Raw genomic sequence first — 27,980 nt, forward strand, 5'->3', positions numbered from 1 at the left:
TGCAGAGCACGGGCTCTAGGTGCACAGGCTTCAGTAGTTGCGGCATGTGGGCTCAGTAGTTGTGGCTCGCGGACTCTAGAGCGCCGGCTCAGTAGTTGTGGCGCACGGGTTTAGTTGCTCTGCGGCATGTGGGATCTTCCCGGACCAGGGCTCGAACCCGTGTCCCCTGCGTTGGCAGGTGGATTAACCACTGCGCCACTAGGGAAGTCCTGAACTAAAAGTTTTGCACTTAAGAACCACAGGGGCCTTTGAATTTTAATATTGCATTTAGGAATACATCTTAGAAGTGACACCTTTGAAGTTAACATTTAGGACATAGAGCCCAAAGAAGTGTTTCAAAAGAAATTTGTAGAAATATTAAGTTATGTTCTTTTTATTCTTCCCAGACATTAGCTTTTTTGATGTTTAGCTTTAGAAAACATGCTTTATTGATTCTTAAGCCCCACACTGCTATTTCTGTAAGCTGTAAAAGTGAAAGGAAGATGTCTGGCTTGTTTGCTGTTGTTTCTCCAGTGTCTGGCAAAGCCTGTGCTCACAATGGGCATGCAGTCTGTTAGATGAACAAAGGGGTGTGCTCTTAACAATGGCTACAAACTTGAAGGGAGTCTAATTTAATAACATAACTTATTTTTGAAATCTCACAACCTGGAAAATCATCTGGGGTCCTATCAGAAAAGATGATCATTTTTTATGTAATTGGTTAGAATATGATTTATTATTAATAAAAAAGTTTACTATATTGAGCTTTTCAATTCAGAGAGTTGTACCTTGAGGGACATATTTATTTAATTTATAAGAATGTGCACTGCACAGCACAGGGAATATAGCCACTATTTTATAATAATTTTAAATGGAGTATAATCTGTAAAAATATTGAATCTCTATGTTGTACACCTGAAATTAACATAATATTGTAAATCAACTATACTTCAATTTAAAAATAGAATGCACTTCTTTAAAACTTGTAGGCAGAAGTAGACTGTAATGTGATAGCACTATCAAATAATGACTTTGTTTTGCATTTTGAATGTCAATCTGCTGGCAATGTTTATCTAACTTATTTTATGGAACAATTAGACGAAATTTTTTTTATTTAGAATGCTTACTAAATAAACTATACTGTCCTGTCTCTTGCTTTTTATAATATTAATAAAGACCAAGCATCATACAGGTCATAATCTATGTAGATTATGTTTGTGCACATATAATCAGCATTAACTGGATGGCTAGAAACTTTGATATATCATGAACAACAAAAAAAATTAGTTTTCATGGGATTGACATATATACAGATATGTATAGATAACTAATGAGAACCTGCTGTATAGCACAGGGAACTCTACTTCATGTCGCTGTATGGTAGACACTAACACAGCATTGTAAAACAACTATACCCCAATAATTAAAAAGAAATAGTTTTCAGTGGCCTGATCATCCATGCTTAAGCACACATCTAGCACCCAGGAGGTGTTAAATAATATATATATAACTGTATAATATATTTAATATAATATATATATATTTACTATCTATATATAAAGGTTTTTCTTATTTGAGAGTAAATTCCAAATTATTCAGCTATGTGGATTTACAAATACTTTCTCTTGATAATTCACCTGCTTAAAGCATACATTAGCTGGGGGCAGTGATTCTTTAGTTTGCAAAAGGCAGGGCAAAATGTACATACCTATATACACACCTAAAAGTACATATATGCATGCCTTTGAACCTTTCAAATAGACGCAAATGTAATGCAATATAAATCTAGAATAGTTTTTGCAGTTAAAATCCAGACATTTTGCACTTAAAATATGAAACTGCTGGGAATGTTTTATCTGACATTATATAGCAAAAACCAGCATGTATACATGCTTAGTCATCATTACAGATGTATGTTTAGATCATATTATCAGACATTCATTTTAAAGGTCATTCTTTGCAACTTTAGATACAATTAACATTGGAAACCAATTTTTCTCCCTAAAAATATTTTGAATCAATACTTAATATTGAAATAGCAATTCCTTAGTTATTTAGCTATTCATTGGTTGTAAATGCACTGGTATTTGCTATTAACTCATTTGTATAAATGAGTTTTGAGACTGTATTTTCTAACTATATTGATAGAATTTTAACAGATGCTGGCCTTTTTAAAAAATAGAAAATGGTTAATGTTATTTAGAATCCTAAACTGCAATTAAACAAATGACAAATGTGATTTGCTGTGCAGTATCTACATGTTCATACATTTGGGAATAAACGTCGAAAGCTGACTTTAGCCACACAGGCTTTCCATCTCATGTTTTTGTGAGCTCTTCTGTGGTAAATCTTCAGGAATTCAGTAGAGTTCCACTAAAATGGAAAGATCTGTCACTTAGCTATTGGTATACTCAATTTTACCCTGTAGAGGTGGTTGAGAAACTCATTCATGTAATTTACCTTTCCATATCTAATGGTGGAAGTATTTATTTGTTAAAGGAAACACTTTCAGTGTTTGGGGACAGAGGTGTTGTGTGTGTGTGTGTGTGTGTGTGTGTGTGTGTGTGCGTGCACACGTGTGTGTGCGTGTAGTGCGTTTTCAGGCTCTTAGGAGGATGGCTTGTGGGGGAGGAGGAAGCGTATGTGCTGTTCCAATTGCAGGGTACCTCAAATCAGACTTCAGGATCCTCAGGCTTCAATCCAATTGACTCTTGAAGGAACTAAGTTACAGGAATGGTCTTAAATACCTTTATGAGACTCAGCTTCTACAGAAAGGAAATTGGAAAAGATCTCTTTTTTTGTAGCTGCAAAACCCTATTCATGCAGAGTAATGGCATCAAAGGAGAAAGTCATCACAGGTCTCTTTTCAGATCTGCACATACACTATTTTAACATGGGAGTGTCTGAAATAGGGGTACATGTTTAAATTGGGCCCACTGGGATCAGGCTAGAAGTGTCGCTACTGGGCTAGTAAGGAATGCACATGTGGCCAAGGGGCAAGGGCAGGCTTCTCCTAAAGGCATTCATTACAAAGAATAAAATACACATCACTGTGCAGGTCAAATAACATAAAGCTCACAGGCTACTAGATTCCCCACTCTGGTCTACAAGGTCACTTATGTTTTTAAAAAAATTTTTTAATTTATTTTATTGAAGTATAGTTGATTTTCAATATTGTGTTAATTTCCTGAGCCCATTTCCACTATCCCTGCCATGACCAGGTGCTCCTCTCAGAGCACAGAGTACAGTCTGTGCAACACAGTCATGTGACAGATGGTCATTTTATGTTTTCTAAGTTCCGTATTTTTGTACCACATTCTAGTTCTCTGAGACTCAGCAATCTCCTTCATCCATGACTTTTACATCCAGTAATAGAATATGACATTGGGCTGCATCCCTTTCAGTAACAGAGAAATTGCTATACTCCTCTGCTCTCTTTCTACTGGCAAACTTTTGTTTGACTACAGCTGTTAAAGAAATCCTTTTGCCAAAAGTGGGAAATCAGGGAAATCAAGTTTAAAAAAAAAAAGTCAGTATTTTCATTAAACTCAGTGTGTAAGAATCCTTGTTTCCTAATCTTAAGGGTCTAAAAGGAAATTTTATTTTTAGCAAAGGATAGTGTAACATTACAAATTTATAGGGACTGTTTGTGAAAACTGCCACTAGAGCATTTTATAAATGTAGCCAAGTCAGAATGACTCTACTTTTTCCTTTGGGTCCCAAAGCCTTCTGTGGCATCCATTTTTGACTGAAATTTAAAAAATAAGCTCTAAGACCTATCTGTTTAAAAATGGTTATCCCCTGGAAGTTCTAGGAAAGAAACTGTCAGATAAATGTCATGTAAAACCACCAATTCTTAGACTTACTCCATTCACAAACATCAGTCTTGTACCGGCTGCTAATTCTTAAAAAGACAATTTTTGCTAAAATGTAAGTAGCAGCGTTATCTAATTTTTCCTTCCAAGAAAGTAGTAAAAATCAGTCTTTTGAAAAATTACCAGATATGCATAAAACTTTTAACTTTAGCAGAAACCAAAAATAGAGTTAAAGGAAAAAAAAAGCATAACAGCAATAAACCTTTATTGGGATTTTTTTTTAACAAAATAATTTTAAAAACAAAACCCCCCACATGTAAACAAGAAAGTAAACAAGAAAGTTAGTTAGCATTATTATGTACATCCAAGAATCAAAACAAGTTCTGGGTTAACACTCCATAATGCAGTAAAATGTTTTGACCCATCAATGTTCAGGGTAACTGCATTTAATGTTATCAATAACGGAATCTTACCTTTGAACACTATAAAATGGTTTATGGATTATAAACTGTAAAGTTTAGGTTTTTGTTTTTCCCACCAATCCATATGCCACATGTCTACTAGTCCTAAAATGTATTGATGTTGTCCATATTAGTCCAAAATATCCATTATCCGAAATTAACCAGGTTACAGCTCTCTGATCTCCTCCAGAAGAGTTTTTATGGTGGGATGTGCTAGAACCCATATATGACAACATCATTTTTCAAAGCTAACCTAATTCTAAATTCTAACTAATCTGCCACTTCTTCACTTATTCTCACTTTCTATCCATACATTAAATACCATAGCAACTTTACCTTAAAAAATGCAGCTAATACATTAATACACATTCAGGCAGTAATTTCTGACAAAGTTGTAGTTTATTTACCAAGAAAAAATGCTAATTTTTAAAATTTAGGTTGAGTACTGTCATAGTAGTGTTATTTAACTGAGAATGATGGCTTCAATTTAGAGGGTTCAGTGTACACATTAATACAGTTCAAAACTAAGGAGATTAAATTATAACTCATATGGAGAAAATCTCAGTTCTTGGAAGAAAGATCAAAATATACTGTTTTATTACTAAAAAATGTTATTAATTCAGTGTCTCTTTTTGCTAATTATATTTAATTCACTTTTATGAGCTTTACAAAAAAGAGCCTGGATAATTTTTGTAAAAGGCTTCAATTTGAGTTTAAAATGTAATTCTTTTCTGTCAGTTAAAATGATTTAAAGATGTGCACAATATGTTTGTGCTATTTAAGGCAGGTGCCAAGCACATTTTGAAAGGTAAGAAACTTACCAACTAGAATGTTCTCCCAAAGGAAAAAAAAAAAGAAAAGAAAAGCTCGTAACAGTTTTTGTTTAAGACAGATGTTTAAATAGCACTCTTCTTTTAGGTAATTTAAAAATAATTTGGCAGCCGAACCGCCTATGGTCATAACATATCGCTTACAAAGGACAAGTTAACAGATACAGAATTAATGATATACTTTTAATATTTTTACAGGTCTCTTTAAGCTGGTGCCTAGTGGCTTTAACAAGATTTGTATTCAGTGAAAAAGATTTAGAACATAAACTACGCTAAGTAATGAATAAAATTTCTCTATGCCATGCAGAAGTCAACATTTACACATCATCACTCCTAAACAGTTTTAATTAAAATCCAAACTGTTCCCATTTTTGCATCATTGTCATTCTTTGGCAAAAGATTCAAAACAGCCATGGGTTAGGAAACAACTGTTTACTCATGGTCTTCATTTTTGCAAAATAAATGTGTTTTGTAAAAGTAATCTGCACTGTGCCTGGTTTATACTAAATAATTATAATAGGCAAAATATAATGGCTTTTTTGATTAATCTACTCCTAAAGCTTTGAGTTGCCGTTCAATCTCTTCATCAGAGATTGTAGCCTTTGAAGTAGAGGCAGATGGTAAGCTTCGGGCTGCTGATGGAGCTTTGGCCATCTATATTAAAGAGAGAAAAAGAGAAAAAATGTGTATTATCAAACTTTTGGGATAGGACATAAAGGATGTGCTGCAAACAGGTGTAATTTACTTTTCAAACAAATATTAAAAACATACAACCTAACATAAAGGAAAACCTAAAACAATTAAGTGACACAAATGGTAGAGAAAATATTTCCAACTGAGAGAATAAGACATTCATACCTTTCCAGAGATTTCAATTCCAATTTCATCAAGAACTTGATTCACAATATCTTGGCTTTCTTCTTCATCATCAGAGCCATCAAAGATGTCATCAAGTGTGTCATTGACTTGAGAGGAGGGGAGGAAACAAAGCAGTTACTTTCAAACAGATTTCAGGTTAGGTTTATATTTTTAGAAAAAGGCCCAACTATGTAATTTACACAGTACAAATAAAATTTATGAATAGATGGAGAAAAGTAAAGATCTCAGGTAGTTTACACTTAAGTAGAACAGAAAAACAAAATAAACAGTTTGTGATAAATGGAAAGGTAAATGATTATAAAGCTTCAAAGGGAAGAGAGTATATCCACCTGGGGGGAAGTAAAATGTGAGATGGTCCTTGAAGAACACATAGGACTTAACCAAACAGAGATAGCGTAGTGTGAGCAAAGACAATAGGGAATATATATAAGAAAGAGTAAGTTCCTCTGTTTATTTAAGATGTATAAATGGAAAATGGTTGAGAAGGAAAGAATTAAAGCAACTGGCCTGTGATCATTACTAACATGATCACCGGGGAATGCCCCCAGAGAAAGGAAGACAAGTAACCTAGTCTGATCTCTCTGTAAGCACGCTGCGAATTGGGCTCCTGGTAAACAGACTAATATCTGCTAGCAAGAGAGTCCTTGTTTATGGAATGCTCCTAGCAGGCTGTTTTTGCTTTGGTATTGCTATAGCTACTATCTATGGGTTTATATCCATGACTCCCTAGAAAATAACATAAAAGGTAGGTGACCATCTGAGGTATAAATTTAATATATTTCCTAAAATGCTCTTTTCAACATGAGATGATAAGCAAACCTATTGGACACATCATCTCTTATGCTACGTCAAAGAGCTTATGTCTGATATGGAAAGAAAAGATTTGGAGAGTCATTTGGGATGTCCACCACTCTCCTTGTTTTGCATGTGCATCTTAATAGCTTGTATCCTTGACATTGCTACTAAAGCTTGATATTGGTTAAGATCTCTGATTTGTATGAGCACGGTTTGATAATTTAATTTTTTGTGTTAGTTTAATAGTATAAAGTCAATTGGAAAAAGCTAAGCAGCTAAAGGCCAAAAAAGTGGAATATCATCTCCGAAGAAGTAAAATGAATGTTAAGACTTTAATTACAATCTCAATTCTTCCACTTAGTACCTGTGCAACTTTGGGGGAAGTCACTTTACCTCTCTGGGCCTCAGTATTCGCATTGACAAAATAAAGGGGCTTGACCTGAAAATTGTTTCTGATTTATAATGTAGGATTTTATTTTGTAGTCAGAAAGAAGCCACTGTGGGAATATGATCAGCACACTCAGAGGTAAGCTTCTAGAAAAATAATTTAGCAGTGATACTCAGATTATAGTGAAGTAACAAGGGAGGTGGGGAGTCCAGGTCAGAGTTTATAAGGGCCTGAATGCAAAACGACTTGCAGAAAAAATGAAAGAAAAGGATGGAGGAGAAACACCAGAATGGTGTAACCAGGATGTAATAAAAATTTCCCAAAGATCTTTTTTCCAAAATCTAAATGTGAACAAGCGTTGGAGCAACACTGTACAATATAAATTCTAATTGGACAAAGACATGTCCATTTAAACCTTGAATTTATCTTTGGGTGAAAATACTAATGTTAAAATACCTTACTGAAAAAACAAGTAACCACCAATAACTACTATTCTTTCAGACTCACTTTCAAATTACTAAAACACAAACAAGAACTGTGACAGATACAAGTTTTAAGTATGAGCTTACTGATTCTCTTCATTATAGCTTAATGGAATAGTTAATCCCTCTGTTAAGATCTGCTCACACCTGTGCCACCACTGGAATCCACATAAACATATTAGATACCGTGATCATTATATAAATGACAATTCCCTCAGTCATTAAAAATTCACTAATGATGTCTTCGAAAAATTATATTTTTAAAAGTAAAGGTTCAAAGTAAAAACTAAAGTAAACAATTTTTGGAACTATCAAAGATACATGTACAGTATCATTAAACCTTAGAAGGAAAATAGATACTCTGAAATAGAATACTAGAACAAAGGTAAATTTAGTAATCCTAGTAATTTAATTAGATACTATTTTATGCAATAAATGCCATTAAATTAAAATGCTAGCAGACAAGCAGAACTGGCATATCCCGACATAGTTGTAAAACAATTAGAAAATATCTTTGCGAAATAATGATGCCAGCTTTGACATATCATACAAATAATGATTCAATGTTGACCAGGGTGTTGTGAAGGGTCACTCATTTATTATCGGTGAAATAAAGATGGGTATAGTCCTTCTGGAAAAAGTCTGGCAGTATGAATCAAAAGCTTTATAAAAGTTAATACTCTAAGAACATTGAAGAAATTCAGACAAAGAAACATATTTATCAAAGGATTATCGAATACATTGAACATTTTAAAACAATCTTATTGACCAATGTAAGAATGGTTCAATAAATTAGGGTATATTGATGTTACATAATATTAAAGCCATTAAAAAAAATAGACAAGAGAAAATTCAAGGTAATGAGTACATGTTTATGTTATACTACTGTTTTTTAAAGGCAAGGCAAGATTCAAAATTGTCCAGGTTATATTATCTCATTTTATAAGATATGGAAAAATATAGGAAAGACATATACAATGTTAATCCTAACTATATCTGGGTGGTGTGATAATTTTTTTTTATAGCTTTGTTCATTTTATTCCTCATATTTCCACCACAGCCTGTAGTTTATACTCAAAAAGAAGAAAATTAAATATTAAATTTAGACTCTGGAAAGGGAAAAAGAAAAAAGAAAGAACTCCGTTATCTCTACCTCCAATATAAATAGATTTTCTATAGCATGAAATATATACATTAAATTTATATATAGATAGATATACATTAGATATTCTATAGTACGAAAAAATAAAAATATATCTTCTATATGTATTTATAGATCTTCTATAGTATGAAAGAATCAACACAACTCTTAAACTATCTAACTTATACCAGGAAGAGTTATTTTATTCACAAGTTGGTTTTGGTCCTCTAATCAACAAAGTAAGACTGCTGAGGCCAATATGGCATAGAAATATGGCATCACATATTTTATATTTTTCCTTCAGTTAAATGTTAATAGAATTTTGAGCCTTATATAAAAATACAATGAAATTACAATATAGTCATCTATCTAGAAGGGAGCTGTATCATTTCTTTTCTCATCATTTGTGCCTTCGTGGATGAGAATATGAGGTTGCTAGTAAATAAACTTGCTAATTCAAAGAGAAAAACCTGTAAATTTCATTACAAGTTATTAAACTTACTCATTTCTTCAGTCATTTCCATTTTCATGTTTTCCTTCTGGAAATTCTGCATTGTTTGTAATGTCTTTTGTGGATCCATCTTCTTGTTAACTGCCTGCATTGTCTAAATATATGAAAAGATTCACGTTAGCTATATAATTATGAAAATTTTACTATGGGGTAAGTCCAAAGGGAGCACATCAATAAAAGGCAGGTTTCTTAAAGATATTCTACCATAATCAAATATAATAGTGTTAGTATTCTAGAAAAAAAATGAAATGCTCATTTGGAAACCATCTGCTTAACATCTATATAATAAAGACAACTGCGAAAAACCTCATCTGAACAGTAGGCAAAAAATTATATCATAAAAAACACTGGGGCTTCCCTGGTGGCGCAGTGGTTGAGAGTCCGCTTGCCGATGCAGGGGACACGGGTTCGTGCCCCGGTCCGGGAAGATCCCACATGCCGCGGAGTGGCTAGGCCCGTGAGCCATGGCCGCTGAGCCTGCGCGTCCGGAGGCTGTGCTCCGCAACGGGAGAGGCCCGCGTACCACAAAAAAAAAAAAAAAAAAAAAAAAACACTGACAACATAAAATCCACTGCTACTCAAATGGGAAAACTACATTTGCCTATAATGTGGCAAGCAGGTAATGTCTAAATTAAAAAGAATTGTTTAATTTTTCCAAAAATTTTCAAAAGTTTTAATGTCTAAATTAAAGGATATACTAGCATACATATTTAACCTATTAATTCATTTTAAACCATGATTTCAAGAAATGTTCAAAACACTGAGTTTTGCAAAAATCCGTGAAAAGAATTCTCTTACATTTTATATTCACAACTACTTTTGTTAAAAGAAATTAATGCCACCTAGTAAGGCCAAAATATTTTATATATTATTATTATATATGTGTCTGTGTATATATTATATGTGTGTATTATATGAAATATGTCAGTTTCAAAGATACAAAGCAAACACGGTCTTTTATGCATGCTGCAGCCAAAGTAATCTTTGCAAGTATGACACTGTACCCCCGCAACCCCCACCAGCCCACACATACCTAACTCTCCAGTGGCTTTGCATTGCTTTTAGTATTAAAAGCCAAATTCCATAATTGACCTGTGATACCAAGCACCATCTGAACTCTGCTTAACAAGCCAGTCTCATTCTACACCACTGTCCTCTAGACACACTGATCTTACATTTCCTTAAATGTGCCATGTTTCCTCCTGCCACAGGACCTTTGCATATACTGTCCCTCACCTGGAATGCTCTTCTTTATTTGTTTTCACTATCAATACTTCAGATTTCGGTTTATATACAACTTCCTTAGGGAAGTAGTCCCTGACACCCTAGGTTCGAACAGATACCCCTGTTAAATCCTACTCACTATAGATAAAATTTTATTTATTGGTGTAAATTATATTACTTTACTCGCAAATAATAGACTAAAAACAACAAGGATGCTGACAGCGATAATAGAGCAGCTAATGCCTATATATATTAGCTTTCTGTGTGCCAGGCACTGTTCTAAGCACTTTACATACAATATTTAAAGTTAATTGACATTTAAACCTAACAAGTCTTTATGTGCTAGGTATTACCATTTCCCCTCCATTACAAATGGAGAATGAAGGTATAGGAAGGTGAAATAGCTTGCTAAGGTCACATAGCTACCAAGTGAGATCTGAACCCAAGTAATCTGACTCCAAAGCTTATGTTTTTAATCACTGCACTAAACTATATCTCAAATGGGCTGCCTTTTAAATAGACTTTAACCTATTACAGGTTAAGCCCTTGCCTGGTTTTGCTTTCCATTTCATCTCCATCACTTATTATAATTCCTACTTAGGGGACCTAAACAAATATTTCCTGAATTAATAAATTTCTGAGAAATTTTAGTGAAAACTAATTCATACATTGCTATATGGCAGGACCACATTAGGTACCTTTTCCTCCCCTGTCACCTGCAGAAAATTGCAAAATGAGTAGTCTTCCTCCTCAACATTATTGAAACGTTATCCAGTCCAGGTGTGTGATCTTCAGATATGACCTTTCCCTCAAATTAGACAGATATTTAGTTCTGTCAATTTGGTAAAACCAAAAAAGGAAAACAAAGTTTTTGCCTTTAACTGTGTTTTTCACTGTAAGATGACTAAGATTCCTAGAGAGTAAAAACTAACAGAATGAAGGTATATTGAAATATTCTGTTTTTTTAAGGAACAAATGTGCCACTGTACATAAGATGGGCACATTCTATTTTCATGTGTTCTGCAGTCTAAAAGGCAATTATACTTGATCCTCATTATTTCTGGATTCCTTAGTTTTGAATTTGCCTACTCACTAAAATATATTTGTAACAAGTCAACACTTGCAGTACTTTTGTGCTCACTTGTGGACATGCGCAGAGCTGCAAAACATCTGAGTCACCCAACACACATTTCCAGCTTTGTTCAAGCAAGGTGACACTCTGCCATCTTGACTCAGCACTAATACTGTTAATTAGTGTTTTCTTTGCGGTTTATTTTGTGCCTTTGGTTGGTTGAGGGTTAAAATGTACTGAAGTGTGGTCTAGCGTTTCTAAGTGCAAGAAGCCTGTGACGTGCCTTGGATCAAATGTGGAAAAATTGGAAAAAATACAAATGTGGAAAAAATACATTTGTTAGATAAGCTTTTTTCAGGCATGAGTTACAGTGCTACTGACCATGAGTTCAATGTTAATGATCAACTATGATAAGTAAGGTGTCTTTCAACAGAAACATATAAAACAGGGTTAGGTATAGACTGGTTGACAAAAATTGTGATCAAAGGCTCACAGGAACGAACCTAAGCCTGCATTTCCCCTAGGAGCAATGGTTTGATATTCCCTAATTCAGTATTCCTGACTTTATAGAACATAACTACTGCAAATAATGAGAATCAACTGTTATGTACTATTTTCCTAATATAAACCTGTACTTTCTCTCCTCTGTAGCTTTCCTTCCTTTTGCTCTTCACATTCATATTCTTTCTTCCCTTTATTTAAAGCCTATTGATATTTAAGACATAGGTCTTCTGCAAAGTCTTTCAGATCAAGTATAATTGCCTTTTAAACTGCAGAACACATGGAAATAGAATGTGTCCATCTTATGTACAGTAAGTACTATTCAGGGATCTGTGCAGTTTACTGAAACCTAGCATAGACTGATGTATAGTGAGTTTCCTTGTCAGACACATCTTAACCTCCTCACATCCCCGACTGAACTATATAAGATCTGTGAGGGCAGAGCCTTTGTCTGGAATTTCTGATTTCTCACAATTCTTAATATACATCAAAGAGCTCATTACTTATTAAATGTCTGAAAGGCTCACAGTCCTTTAAGGTCTATAGTAAAAACACTAATTTTTTAAATGTAAAGACTGTAAGTTAAACTTAAGTTCCTGATAAAAATTAACTGATAAATTCTTCTCACGATACTCATGTGTCCTTCTGACACATTCATGAAAATGAATCAAGAGAAAATTATTATTCAAATTATTATACCAAAACTTACGACATAATAAATAGGGCCAAAAATCTTAAAATGATGTTTTAAGTCAATTTTAAAAATTTAGAAGCTACATATAATCTTGGAACAGTGGAACTGCCCTGGAACAAAAATTTTTATATTAAAACATATCAATAAAAAAATCTAGAAATATTTATCTGGATTATGTAGTATTATAACTCATTTTATTAAAAATTAGAAAGATTCTGTACCACATATATATCAGAGGGTGCTTTAAATTTAATTTGAATCTAATCTGAATACTGACATTTAAATATCTCAGATAAAATCATAAAGCTATGGATATAAAGGTTCCCACTTACTTTTGCTGTAGTAGACATTGCTCCTGCCATCTTCATCTGGGAGTTCATCACTTTTGTTTGTGTGGACATAGACGTGACTTTTGAACTTACAGCAAAAGTTCTTGTTTTCTGTTTCCTTAGATGTACAAGCTGTTTGGCTAAAACTCTGCAAGCTTCTTTATTACCAATCTTGGCCATTTTCTTAATTTCTAATTCCTAAGAGAGGAAATAAAAAGAGGGGAACAAAATCATTAAGGGGAAGTCCTCAATGATTTAAGAAGAATAGACTGAACATATACAATATATGTATATTGTACATACATTTCAGGGTGAAAATACAATTTCACCCTGATTATGAAAAAAGAAAGAGGCTAGTATAAAGTCACAGAAATAGTAATATGAGAGGGAAATTTATTCTACATGTTTACATGGAAAAGAGAGAACTAGTACCTTCATCCAGAATACAAAACAGTACTCACATAAAGCCCAGAAGAGAATTTAAAAACTCAACCCAAAAGCAGGTAGGAAAAAAAGGAAAAAAAAAAAAAAATCAAACAAAGAGTTGGTAGGAGATAGCAAAATAGAAGACCACAGTGGTATATTTAAAGCTAGTAATATAGACAATTATGTTAGGTGAAAAGATCCATCTCCATCTCAAATAAAAGGCAGACTGTTATATTAGATAAGAACATAAAGGCAATTATATGCTATCTCAAGAAACCAACTTTAATTACCAAAACAAAGCTAAATAGAGCTAAGTAAAAGGATAGAATAATATATTCTATATAAATACTTATTAAAATCTGGAAATTTGGAGTGGTTACATTAACCAGATCAAAAAAACTTAAGAAAAAGGAGTATTACCAGAATAAAAAGGGGCATTTCAATAATAATAAAGGAATTAATACATAAAGGTGTCAAAACAATCCTAAATGTGTACGAACCTAAAACAGTACTTCCAAATTTATGAAGCAAAAACTGATAGAACTGAAAGGCATAACAGACAAATACATAACTAGGATGAGGGGTATCAACAGCTCCTTTCTTAAGTATATTGCTGTACTTGTTAGGACAAGTGGACAGAAAATCTGTAATGATACAGAAGATTTACAAAAACACTATCACCAACTTGACCTAAGCAACATTTACTAAAAGCTCCATCGCCAACAGCAGAATACTCACTCTTTGCAAGTGTACACTAAAAATAAAAATCACCAAAATATACCATATTCTGTAACAGAAAACAAGGCTCAACAAATATAAAAGGATTGAAATCATATGAGGTATGATCTCTAACTACAGTAAAATTAAACTAGAAAGCAGTAAGAAAAATATGAAAGGAAAAACAGAAGCAGATATCAAACAATGTGGTTTGAAATACGTCATGGGTTAAAGAAAAAAATCAGAGGGGAAATGAGATAATATTTTAAATTAATAAAATGAAAATGCTCCATATCAAAACATGTGAGCTGCAGTTAAAAATAATTCTTAGAAATGTACAGCATTAGAGCTTACATTAAAAAAATGAATATCTCGTTGGCTTCAAAATAGAGAAAGTAGAAAGAAGAGCAAATGAAACATAAAGTAAACAAAAGGAAGGAAATAATATAAACAAGAAATGTATGAACTAGGAAAGAAAAAAATACAGAAAATTAATGAGATCAAAGGCTGTTTTTTTACAGGAAATTGATTAAATTGATAAACCATTAGCCAGTCAGAAGAGGGAAAAAAACCGAGACAGACAGAGAGAACACACAAACGATACATATTGGGAATGTAAAGGGAGACATCACTTTATATCCTAAAGATGTTAAAGAATAATAAAAAATATTATAAACATGATGTCATTACCTATTAAAATTTAGTAGAAATGGACAAATTACTTGACAGATGCACACTACCAAATCTCATTCAGAAAGGTAGATAGCGTGATCCATTCTATATCTATTTTCTAAAAATTGAAAATTTTAGAATTTAAAAATCTATCCACAAAGATAGATTTTTGTGTAGCTTAAAATCTATCCACAAAGAAAACTTCACTCCCAATGGCTTTACTGATGAAACCTATCAAACATTTAAGAAAGAAATACACAAACCCTTCCAGTAAATGAAACAGTAAGGCACACTTGCCAGTTCACGCTTTAAGGTCAGCAGTACTCTGACGTCAAAACCACATAAAGACACTATACAAAAAGATAACTACAAATTAACAGCTTTTATGAGCAGAGATGCTAATATTCTTATGAAAATTTCAGCAAATTGAAATAAAAGTATTTTTAAAAAATTCATCTTTACCAATAAAGTTTATCCCAGTAGCAAAAGCTTGATTCAGCTTTGGAATTCAACTTTGGAATTCATCAATGATGTAATTCACTATACTAACAGACTAAAGAAGAACTATATAATCATCATCTCAATAGACGCAAAAAAAAAAAAAAAAAAAAGCAGCACCTGACAAAATTAATTCCTGATAAAAACTCTCAACAAACTAGATACAAAAGGAACTTCCTCAACCTGAGAAAGGGCCTCTACAAAAAGCCTACAGTTAATATCATACTTAATGATGAAAGACTGAATGTCTTCCCCTAAAATCAGTAAAAAGAGGTTATAAACCACTTTTAACATTGGAAGTCCTGGCCAGTGTAATAAGGTATAAAAAAAAAAAAAAGCATTAAGGTTGAAAAGGAAGATGAAAAATTTTATTTACACAGATGACATGACTGTCTGTGTAGAAAGAGATAATAAAATAGAACAGAATCCACAAACAGGTTACTAGAATAAGTGAGTTTAGGAAGGTTACAGGATAAAAGATCAATATACAAAAAAATGAATGTATTTCTAAATACCAGCAACACAAAATCAGAAATCTGATGAAAGAAGCACAGGATCAGTATAATTACAAGTACAAATACTGCTGAGAAAAATTTTAATCTAAATAAATAGATATAGCATGCTCATGGGTTGACAGATTAACGTTAAGATGCCAAATTGGTTCAATGTAATCCCAATCAAAATCTGATCCTTTTTTGTAGAAATTGACAAGTTTACTTTAAAGTTCATAGGGAAATACAAAGCACCTAAAATAGCCAAAACAATTTTAAAAAGAAGCACAAAACTTAAGGGTTAATGCTATACAACTTTAAGACTTAATTATTAAGTGTTAGTAAAAACAGTGTGGTATTGGCTTAAAAATAGTTATATAGTAAAGCAATTATACTCTAATAAAGATGTTAAAAAAAAAAGAATAGTCATATAGGTCAATGGAATAGCATAGAGTCAAGAATGAGGCCCACGTGTATTTGGACAAATGATTTTCCGCAAAGATGACAAGATATTTGAATAAGGAAAGATGTCACCAACAAATGATGATGGAGCAACTGAATATCCAAATGCAAAATGGGAACCTCTACCCTTACCTGACAACATAGTAAAATTTAATTCAGTAAGATTCATAGTCCTAAATGTAAGAACTGAAATTATAATACTTCTAGAAGAAAATCTCAGAGAAAATATTAGTGACTTAGGGTTAGGCAAAGATTTCTTAGATAGGACACTAAAAGTACTAAATCACAGAAGAAAAAAAAATAAATTTCACTTGATCAAAATAAAAACCTTCTGTTCCTCAAAAGACACTCTTAGGGAAATAAAGGACCAAGCCAAGAACTGGAAAAAATAACTGCAAAACATATATTCAATAAAGCACTTGCACTCAGAATATATAAAGAACTCTCACAACTAAATAATTAGAAAACTTGATGAAAAAAATAGGTAAAATATTTCAATAGACACTTTGGCAAAGAAAATATTTAAATGGTGAACAGGCACATGAAAAGATGCTGAACATCATTAGTGATTAGGGAAATGCAATTTAAAATGACAATCTACTAAACACCACTAGAATGGCTAAAATATGAAGACTATAAACTCTAACTATTGGCTGGGATGTGAAACAATTTTATTCTCATATATAACTGGTGGGAACAGAAAATATTATAGTTATATATATACTCTCATATATAACTGGTGGGAACAACAACTTTGAAAAATTGTTTAGCATTCTTATACAGTCAAACATACATTTAACCTGTGATCTACCAAGCAATCCTACCCCTAGGAAACATATGTTCAAACAAAGACTTCAACTGAATGTTTATAACAACCTTTATCAAAATAGCTGAAACCTGGAAATAACCCAAATGTCCACTGGCTGGTGAATGGGATAGACAAACTGTGAAATGTCCACACAATGAAATAATATTCATCAATAAAAAGGAGTTAGTATTCATACATGTAACAACACTGATTAATCTCAAAATAATTATGAATGAAAGAAGCCATATAAAAATGAATTCACTTTATGATTCCATCTATATAAAATTCTAGGAAATGTAAACTAATCTACAATGACAGATCAGTGTTGCCTAACTATGGAGGGAAACAGGTAGGGATGGGTAGAAGGGACTACAAAGGGAAAAAGGAAACTTTTGGTGATGATGGATATGTTCATTATCTTGACTGTAGTAATGGTTTCATGAGTTAATACATATGTTAAAATGTATCAAATTGTATGCTTTAAAAATGTACAGTCAACTGCATGTCAAGTATACCTCAAACATGGTTTTAAAAAATATTTTAAGCAACATACATTTAAAAGCATAACATAAAAATACAGAAAGATAGCCAATCTATTAAAAAAGTACATTTATTATCACAGACCCAATAACAGTTAAAATATCAAGTAAGACACCTATGAGTTAACATAATTATTTTCTTGTAACACTCTCTTGTTTTCTAGGACTATTTTATCTTTGCTGTTAACTGACAAGAAGGCTTACTACCTGTCGTGTCTTTTTCCTAGTTAGCTAATTATTCCAACACTGATTTCTAAATTTGTTTGAAAAGTTAAACTGAAATTTAATGTTTTACTTACCAGCTGTTTTTCTTGTTTCTCTAAAGCTGCTCGATCTCTGATTATAGCCCTCTGTGTACCTCGTAACTCTCGATTCTGTTCCTTTATTACATCTAAGAGAACCACAAAAGAAACCTAAATGTATGAGCTGTAAAATCTTCTTCAATACCATTTAAAATACTGGACTCAGAAACCTCAATTTAAAAAAAAAAAAAACCTTAAATTACAAGATGTTAAATTTTCTTTTTCAATTCAATATATTAAAAATTAATCAAATGTTAAAACAAATTATAAATATTGATTATATAAAAAAGTACAGAAGTGCAAATATGCTATAGTTTAGCCAAAAGTATATAAAAATCACAGTAAAATACTCCCTTAGAGAACTGATTATTATACAGTGTTTTATACGGCATATATATATATGTCATATGCATACACACGTGCACGCACACACACACACACACACACACACCCTTCTCATCTCTCCTTACTCCAGTATTACATGAAATTCCAAGAAAGAAGACAAGCAATGTGTTTATTAAATCTTTTCTTCTACACTAAGTCATCATAACAGAGTGAACCAGCCGACCTTCCAATGAAGCAGACCTGGATTTGAATCGCACCTCTGCCACTTGATAATTATATGATGATATCTTGCAAAGTTAGTTAACACTCTAAACCTCAGGTTTCTTACAAAATTAGGATTGTTGTTAAGGAGTAAATAACATACACAATGCCCTGATATATTGTAAGTGTCCAGTCATTGTTAATGTCTTTCTCATTTATCTCAATTCATCTGAGTCCACCGGTCTCACCTTTTTTTAAAAAAGATTTTTTTTGATGTGGACCATTTTTAAAGTCTTTATTGAATTTGTTACAATATTGCTTCTGTTTTATGTTTTGGTTTTTTGGCTGTGAGGCATATGGGGTCTTAGCTCCCCGACCAGGTGTCGAACCCACACTCCCTGCATTGGAAGGCGAAGTCTTAACCACTGGACTGCCAGGGAAGTCCTAGTCTTACCTTTTGAAGAATTAAAATATTAGTCTGAGACTGACAGACTATCATGGGTTAACTGTTACTAAACAGTGATTTCTTCAAAGGATCACAGATATGGATAGTAATGCTTGCCAAAACTGTTCCCTCATTGTCAGGAATCTTGCTAAGTGCTTACATACAGTATACAGTATAATGTTCACAATAATGCCATGGAGTTGGTTTTTCTATTATTTTATATATATGAGAAAACTAAGTATTAGTAAGTTTAAATAATGTGCCCAAGGAATCCAAGTGTTGTCTCCTGAATCAGTGATCTTAATCATTTCACTAGAGTACCTTTTTAGTAAAGAGGTAGATTTAAAACCACCACCACCACAACAGAAAGAATAGTCTCTTCATCAAATGGCACTGGGAAAACTAGACATCCACATGACACACACACACAAAAAGAAATTGGACCCCTACCTCACACCATATATAAAAATTAACTCATAAAAGATTAATGACCCAAATATAAGAGATAAAATCATAAAACTCAGAAGAAAACACAGGAGTAAATCTACATGATTTGGGATTCGGCAACTGATTCTTAGATATGACACTAAAATCACAAGCAACAAAAGAAAAAATAGATAAACGGGACTTCGTGAAAATTAAAAACTGTGATTAAAGGACATTACCAAGTGAAAAGACAGTGTAGAAAATGGGAGGAAATATGGGCTTCCCTGGTGGTGCAGTGGTTGACAGTCTGCCTGCCAACGCAGGGGACACGGGTTCGTGCCCTGGTCCGGGAAGATCTCACATGCCGCGGAGCGGCTGGGCCCGTGAGCCATGGCCGCTGAGGCTGTGCGTCTGGAGCCTGTGCTCCGCAACGGGAGAGGCCACAGCAGTTAGAGGCCCACGTACCGCAAAAAAAAGAAAATGGGAGGAAATATACGTAAATTATATATGAGTCTAGTATCCAGAATATATAAAAAACTCTGACAGCTCAAAAACAAAAGACAAACAACTCAATAAATGAGTGAAGGCCTTGAATAGACATTTCTCCAAAGATACACAAATGGCCAATAAACACTTGGAAAAGATGCAAAATATCATTAGTCATTAGGAAAACCAGATACCACTTCACATCTGCCAAAATTGCTATAATCAGAAAAAGGAAAATAAGTGTTGATTTGCCAGTAGGAATGTAGATTATTTCAGCCACTGTGGATAACAGTTGGGTGGTTCCTCAAAAAGTTAAACATAAAATTACCAAATCACCTCACAATTCCCCTCCTAGGTATTCACCCAAAAGAACTGAAACAAGTACCTAAACAAATACTCTCTACACAAATGCAGCACTATTTACAATAGTCAAAAGGTGGAAACAACTCAAATATCCATGAACTAATGAATTGATAAACAAACTGTGGTGTATACATATAATATAATGGAATATTGTTCAGTTATTTAAAAAAATGAAGTACTGATACATACTGCAACATGGATAAACCTCAAAAGCGTGCTAAGTGAAAGAAGCCAGTTACAAATGGTCTTTTATGATTACACTCATATGAAATATCCAGAATAGGTCCACAAAGACAGACAGCAGATTGATAGTTGCCAGGAGTTGGAGAGAGGGGGGACGGATGAGTCACTACTTAATGGATATAAGGTTTTATTTTAAAGTGATGAAAATGTTTTGGAACTAGAGAGCGTAGTTATACACCATTGTGAATGCACTAAATGTTACAGACCTGTTCACTCTAAAATGATTAATGTCATGTGACTTTCATCTCAATTAAAACAGCAGCAAAGCCAGCAACCGTTATCCATTTTAGTGATGGAGCATCACAACTTATATACTACACATTTCTGTTTTAATGAAACTTTACTCAGAATACAAATAACTAATTACACTGAGTAATAGGCACTATACTAAGTGCTTCACAACAACCCCCAAAGGTAGGTACTATTATCTCACTTGTTTCAGAGGGGGGAATTGGTATTTGGTGAGGTAATCTGCCCAAGGGAGAAAAAGTGGTAGGATTCACATATAGCCATTCTGATTCCAAGGCCTCTGATTTCAAATATGCTATTACACTGTGAAGCTTTTAGGAAAACAAAAAGTAAAGTTATCAGAGACACAATCCTTATAAATATAGATCCATATCAATAAAAATACTGTTAAAACAGAATGAAAAACATTTCATGTTATTATATAGAATATAACTAATCAACTACAATGACTTTCTGAATAAAAGTTAAAATAAGATGCCAGAGCTCCTATATCCTACATACAAGACATCTATTTCTCCTCCTTTTCTTACTCTGTTTCTCAATGAAGTTATATTGGTGGACATCTCATGCTCAGGATTTACTAAGAACACATTCTATATGTTCCTTAAATATAAGAATATGAAACCATAAAATATCTATATGGGAGGTGAAAAGAGAGGGAGCTCTCTCCCTCCACCAACTTTCTTCTGGATGGGAAACATGTTTCATTTAAAAAAGAGGGAAGGAGATATTCTATAGACAAATGTATTTGGGAAATGTTCAAGTTGGAAAAAAAAATAAACCGATTTCTTTGCTTCAAGGCTTCTAAGAACATTTAAGTTGGAAAAAAAAATAAACCGATTTCTTTGCTTCAAGGCTTCTAAGAACATTTAACATAAGAATATACATTGTCAATCTTTAAGGGGAGAATATGTGATAGATTGTTTCCCAAATTTATTAAGCCAAGGATCCCTTTTGAGAAATCTCTATTAAAATTTCTCAGATACAAATGTTTCATGGAGCATTGGTTGGGATCCTATTCTAAAATAACATGACTTATTAGTTTGCTAGGGCTATCATAACAAACACCACAGACTGAGTGCTTACACAACAGAAATTTATTTTCTCCTAGTTCTGGAGGCTGTAAATCCAAGATTAAGGTGCTGGTAGGGTTGGTTTTTCCTGAGCCCTCTCTCCTTGGCATGCAGATGTCCACCTTCTTGCTGTGTCCTCACATGGCCTTTTATCCGTGTGTGCCCATCCCTGGTATCTCTTCCTCTTCTTACAGGGACACCAGTCCTATTGGATTAGGGCTCCACCCTCATGATCTCATTTAACCTTAATAATCTCCCTAAAGACCCTATCTCCAAATACAGTCACATTAGGAGTTGGGGCTTCAACATACCAATTTTAAGGGGACATAATTAGGTCCACAACACATGATATTTTTCCTCTGACATCTACAGATTCATACTAAACAAAATAACAAAGAAAGCTCTCATTTCCCCTTTCAAAACAGTCGTCAGCCTTTTCATCCTCAACATTTAAACCCTCTAAATTTTTATCTTTTGGTCTTAGTTCCCTATTTTGCCCAAGGCAATGGATTGGTATGAAAACATTCACCACTTATCCTACTATTTCAATAGAAAATATGCCCTAAATTTAAAACTATGAAATTACAAATGAACTTTTAGAGTACAGCCCCTTTATACTAAAAACTCCCTGAACTCAACTAGGATAAGATGAAATATTAAAATAATGATGACCGTCTCCTAAAGTTACAAAAGTACTGGGCTGAAAGAGAAGTCACTGTATTGATAAGTTGAATTGTGACCAGGTAATTGACACAGTGCAAAGCACTGTGAAACACTACTGAAAGCCTTGACTGCTAAGATCTAGAATGTTATCCACATACATTTTTTTCATTACTTGGGTGGCATAATGAAAAATACATTATTTGGTCTTTGGCTTGGGTTCCTGGCACAAAGGTCATAAAACCCTTGGAATTTCCTGAGTGATAGAAACATCTTTTGACTCAGAGAGGGGTACACCTAGATAGCTTCAGGATGGGGCTGGTTACCAGAAAGTCCAAATATTTGATTAGAAGGTGGGAAATTTCAGCCCCATCCCTCAGGAGAGGGGAGTGGGACCAGAGGTTGGGTTATAATAACTCTTGAACAAAGAGATCAGAAGAGCTTCTGGGCTCGTGAACATATTGATGTTCTGGGAAGGTAACATGTCCAGAGAGGGCAGAGAAGCTCTGAGCTGCACCCCTCACCACCGCCCCCCTGCATAATAACTTGCTTCCGTTTGGCTGTTCCTGAGTTGCATCCTTACAATAAAATGGTAATACTAAGTAAAGCACTTTCCTGAGTTATGAGTTGTTCTAGTGAATTACCAAACCTGAAGAGGGAGTTGTGGTGACACTAGAATTTATAGCTGGTCGGTCAGAAGTACTGGTGGTAATCTAGGACTGTGACTGGCCTCTTAAGTGAGGACAGTCTTGTGGACAGAGCCCTTAACCTGTGGTGTGGGGTCTGTGCTAACTCTAGACAGTTAGTGTTAGTATTGAACTGAACTGCTGGAGACACCCAGTTGGTGTCAGAGAATCAGAGTAAAGAACAGATATATCCATCTTTCTTGAAAAACAAGTAGGACATGAAATTTTAACAAAACGTAATTTAAATAGTTTGACTTCACTCTTCTTAATTTTATGTAACTATGTGTACCATAACTGTCACTGTATATAAGAGAAGGAAAATAAAGAAAATTAACTACTGCATATTCCACAGCCTATTGTTAATAGACCTATTAATATTTAAACAGTTCTAGGCTATAAACCAAGAGCATCTAATGTTATACTAAAACAGTCATAACACTTTAAAACATATTAAGGTAAGTAGGAAAAGACAGTAAAATATTTTTTCATATGAGATGATAGGTATATCTTATAAAACAAATTACTCTTTAATGTTCTTTAAAAACAATCCCTACACTAAACCCCCAGTTGGTCTTCTAGATAATTCAGAAGGAATAACATGAGAAAGATTCTGAGACAATTTTAATGTTTTTAAGGCCAAGTTTATTCCCAATCATATTTATTTCTTAGTAGGTCTGATTGATTCCTAAGATTACAAGCTCTTTAAGAGCAAGGAACACATTTTATTTTATTTACCTATCTGTATTCCCATTTTACTTTGTGTCAACAACTATACCAATATATTAGTTAACGGTAATCTAAGGCAGCACAAACATATATCAAAATGTAAAAGGATTTGCCTTATAGTCATAATTTAACACATTTCTTTAAAAAAGTATAATAAAATCTATTGGTTATCAAGAAAGATGGCTGATAATTTAACAAATTATCATAGTAAGATCTGAACTACGATAGATACCTTTCTACAATGGAAAAATGTAACACTGAAATAATCAGATGTTTCTCTTACAATTTTTTGCTGTCCCGTTTTTCATTCTGAGTTATGACCATAACAGAAATATGTGCAAGTACTGCTGACCTAGGAGAGATGGAGCGCTTGGCTCTGCCTATCCTGTGCTTCCCTGTCCATCCCGTTTCCCCCTCTAGTCAAGATCACTCCCTGAACTCTCATACGCCAGCACTTCTTCTACCTCGTGGGGCACTGTGAAGTGTTTCGTAGCAGGTGGCTATAGGGAACTTGCACAATGTGAAAATACATGGGAGTGCCTGTGGCGTGCTCTCTCTGTTACCATTTGGTGAGGTCCAAAGGGTCTGGGAACTCCCCCACCCACCACCCTCTCCTCACCCACCACCCTCTCCTCACCCACACCCAGCACAACACTGAGAAAAAGCCACTCAGGCCTGCTCCACTCTGGGAGCTAAAGCCTGTCTCAAGCTTTTCAGGCTCTTTTTAACTGAACAAAAGAAGGCATGTATACATTAGAGTGATAAGATCACTGATGTAAATTTTGGACTTAAGAAGATACAGACAGAAAAGCTCATTCTGTACTCTTTGGTTCTGAGCCAATAAGGCCTATCTGCTTACAGAAAAAAGAAAGAAAAAAGCCAAAAAATAAAAAATAAAATCTAAAAGAGCCTCTCATGTGGTCTAGCTCACTAGAATTCTCTACTGGGATTTGAGGCCAAGCCCCAACTTGGACTATGGCTGTCCTTCTAGACCCTGCTCATCTACATGCTATTTGCACATCTGAGGCTTAAAGCAAAAAGTGGTTACCAACTGCAAATACAGACATTCATTAATTTGCGAGTAATATCCTCTAAAGTGCCTATCGTTTGAGAAAAGAGAGGGGGCCTGTCTCAAGCTTTCCGGAAAGTTCAGGATTACTGCCCCATGAGCGCTAAGGCACAACTCACCGACTGTACCACTCAGCTGGATTCAAGCTGGTCTCTTAGACAGCATCCGCGTACCATGTACTGGGTTTGCCACTTTACTATAAGGTCATGATGGACTTTTTAATCTAATATATTTTTTCTGCTTTTAAATATATTTCTTCAGAGAAAAATCATTTTGATTTATGCAACTTTATTGCCTACCAATTATCCTGAATCTAATGATCACATGGGTTGAGAAAGGAGCACAAAATGCTCCCACATCCTGCTTTACCATCTCCATTAACTGGGTTTTGGAAATCAAGATCCAAGAGGAAAGTGAGCTTCCTCTTCAGATTTCATGTGCAAGCTCTGCAAGCTAGTATCAATGGAAATAGTGGGTACTCTGGCACTGGTATAGTGGGACAATGGATATTAGATAAACCCTGATCGTGGCTATGAACAGAAGAGCTGGGAGTGTGAGTTCAGCTAAAGCAGTCATGGTGGAGCTCACCAGTGAACAATAAAGGGGGATGGGGGTCCTGGCCATTTGGGGCTATACCATTTTCTTAGGTTGATGAGGAGAAAAAAACTGCAAAAATGCTCCAAACTCAAAGGTTAAGGGGTAAGAAACAAATACTAAAGGCCAGTAACCCAAAAATACCAGCTCTAAAAGCCAAATTTACTCAGAGGCAGAAGGACAATGACAATGAGAGAGTGGGTGAGGAGAAATCAGAATTTGATATGCAAAGCAAACTTGTTTCTCAGGCTTTGGACATGATATATGAGAAATCAGGGAGAAAAGGTATCAGCTTAATTAACCAGTTTTAAACACATGAAAAAGAAAAAATAAAAACAAAAATAAATAAACTATAGGAAACAGAAAGGACAGTAGAGAATCATGCCAACAGCTTTACTCTATACATAGATCCACTTAAGAACAAGGTTGAAGTTGAAAACCTCAGCAGGACTCACTTGGGAGGAAGAGGTAGAACACTAAGAAGAGAATAGGAGTCTAGCCCTAAGGTAGGATAAAAGGAAGCAATAAGAAATGTTTTTCCCCCACCAGTAAAGTCTCAAAAGTCACTCAAGCCCTGAGGAATTCATTGAAATGAATTTGTTCATTATTATTAAAATATCAGTGTTTTCAAGAGCTGAAGGAAGGTTTTGAGATGTCAGCTGTTGGCACATCTTTGGGTCTTATGTGGTTCTCAAAGACACAGCCTTTGGCATCATCATCAATAACAGCTTCAGAAAACTGTCAAAGGGCAGTTTTCAGCTTAGATAAGTAAGGGAATGAGGGAATGACCCTTTGAAAGAACAGTCTCACAGATATATGGATGGACTTGAAGGTAGAAAATGGTAGCATGAAAAGAAATACCAGTCTTTGGTATCATGCTTGGGATGGAGAAATACAGAGGAAAGATATTTTCCTACAGAAATATCTGTTCCTAGTCTTCTGAAAGGGCCTCCTGCCTTGCTGTTCTCTATGCCTAGGAGGTTCACGTACCAGATTATCACATGACTATTTCTTCTCAACATTCTGTTTTTCCCTCAAATGCCACATAAGTCGGGAAATCTTTTTTCATCACTCAGGTAACCACTCTCCCACACACACAAACAACAACAACAAAAACAGCAATAATGGATTTGGGGGGGGGGGCAATAGAGGAAATTTTGAATTTCATTCCATATTAAATAATGTTATTGTATACTATTAAATTTTTTGAGAGTCATCATGGCATGTGGTTATACAGGTGAACATCCTATTCTTGGGAAATATTTGGTGGACTATTCAGAGATAGTTTCATTATGTCTATAACTTACCCTAAATAGTTCAACAAGAACCCACATGTGTGTATATAAGTACATATAAAGATATACAAACATAGAGGAGGGAGAGAGAGAGCAAATGTGGCATAATGTTAATAACTGGTGCATTTAGGCAATGCGAAAATGGGTGTTCATTGAATACTGTCACTTCAACTTTTCTGTAGATTTGAAATTGTTCAAAATAAAAAGAGAATAGTCTACATTCCTAAAAATTAAACAAATAAATAAATAAAAGTATGAAAAATTTTTGCTCAGAAAAATGCTCAGAAGAGAGAATGGTGCTCCTGAATTCCTTATTCAATTATTTTTCTTTGGTGTGCCAAGAATTTAGGGACCAAACAGAAAGTAATTTGAGTTTTTAAATATTCAGAATAATAATCACTCTGGGAACACACAACACGCTAGGAAAGATCTGGGTACTTACTGTAGGTAGCACCATAAGAATTTTGTATTTTACTTGGAAGAAAGCAGAATGTTTCTGAAGGGGATCTAATATATAGAGATGGTAAATTTTATTCCTTCTTGAGCTATAAAAAATGTGGCATCACAACTGACTCTTGACAGATTTATCCAACTTAGTCAAAACTTCACAGGTTCTGAACTCTGGAAAACTAGCATACATGGATACCACCCCAATGAGGCAAAACCCAAGAAGCTTTGTTCCTCTACTGTCAGTAACATTACTCAAATTATCTCTAAACTTGTACTAAGGTTCGAGGTGAACGGCGATAATATGGATGTAGACTATAGTAAGCTCTGGATACTGGGAACACAACTTTTGGTTAGTAAATGCTACTATTTTGGAATTTACTCTCTAAATTCTAAACTGCTGCAGCTATTTTCATTTATGCTGAAGACTCTCTGCAACCTTGCAAATGTGGAATGAAGGAAAAACTTAGAAAAAGCATAATCCAACTTTGGAAGTGCGTGAGGATCTACTTTGATTCTGGCGAATGCAAATCGGGAAGCAGATGGGAATTCTATGCAAAAAGTCATCATAATTTAAAATATGTCAGCGTGAGAGAGAGTATGGTATATGCAGATGAATATGAGAAGTGTTCTTGGAGAGTAAAATGACATGGCTA

General features: G+C 34.2%; 1 protein-coding gene across 1 annotated transcript in view; it reads right to left on the reverse strand.

The window, feature by feature from the left end:
• Positions 1 to 4,042: 4,042 nt before the first annotated feature.
• CHMP2B (charged multivesicular body protein 2B) overlaps positions 4,043 to 27,980 on the reverse strand; it is a 29,692-nt gene continuing 5,754 nt past the window's right edge. The window contains exons 2-6 of the mRNA XM_032631441.1: positions 18,014 to 18,105; positions 13,105 to 13,299; positions 9,273 to 9,375; positions 5,944 to 6,050; positions 4,043 to 5,739 (exon numbers count right to left, since the gene is read on the reverse strand). Coding sequence (XP_032487332.1) covers positions 5,629 to 5,739; positions 5,944 to 6,050; positions 9,273 to 9,375; positions 13,105 to 13,299; positions 18,014 to 18,105 — 608 coding nt within the window. The 3' untranslated portion in view covers positions 4,043 to 5,628. The remainder of the gene's footprint in view (positions 5,740 to 5,943; positions 6,051 to 9,272; positions 9,376 to 13,104; positions 13,300 to 18,013; positions 18,106 to 27,980) is intronic.

Source organism: Phocoena sinus, chromosome 4 (genome assembly GCF_008692025.1).
Source record: "Phocoena sinus isolate mPhoSin1 chromosome 4, mPhoSin1.pri, whole genome shotgun sequence".
In the NCBI taxonomy this organism is placed as follows: Eukaryota; Metazoa; Chordata; class Mammalia; order Artiodactyla; family Phocoenidae; genus Phocoena; species Phocoena sinus.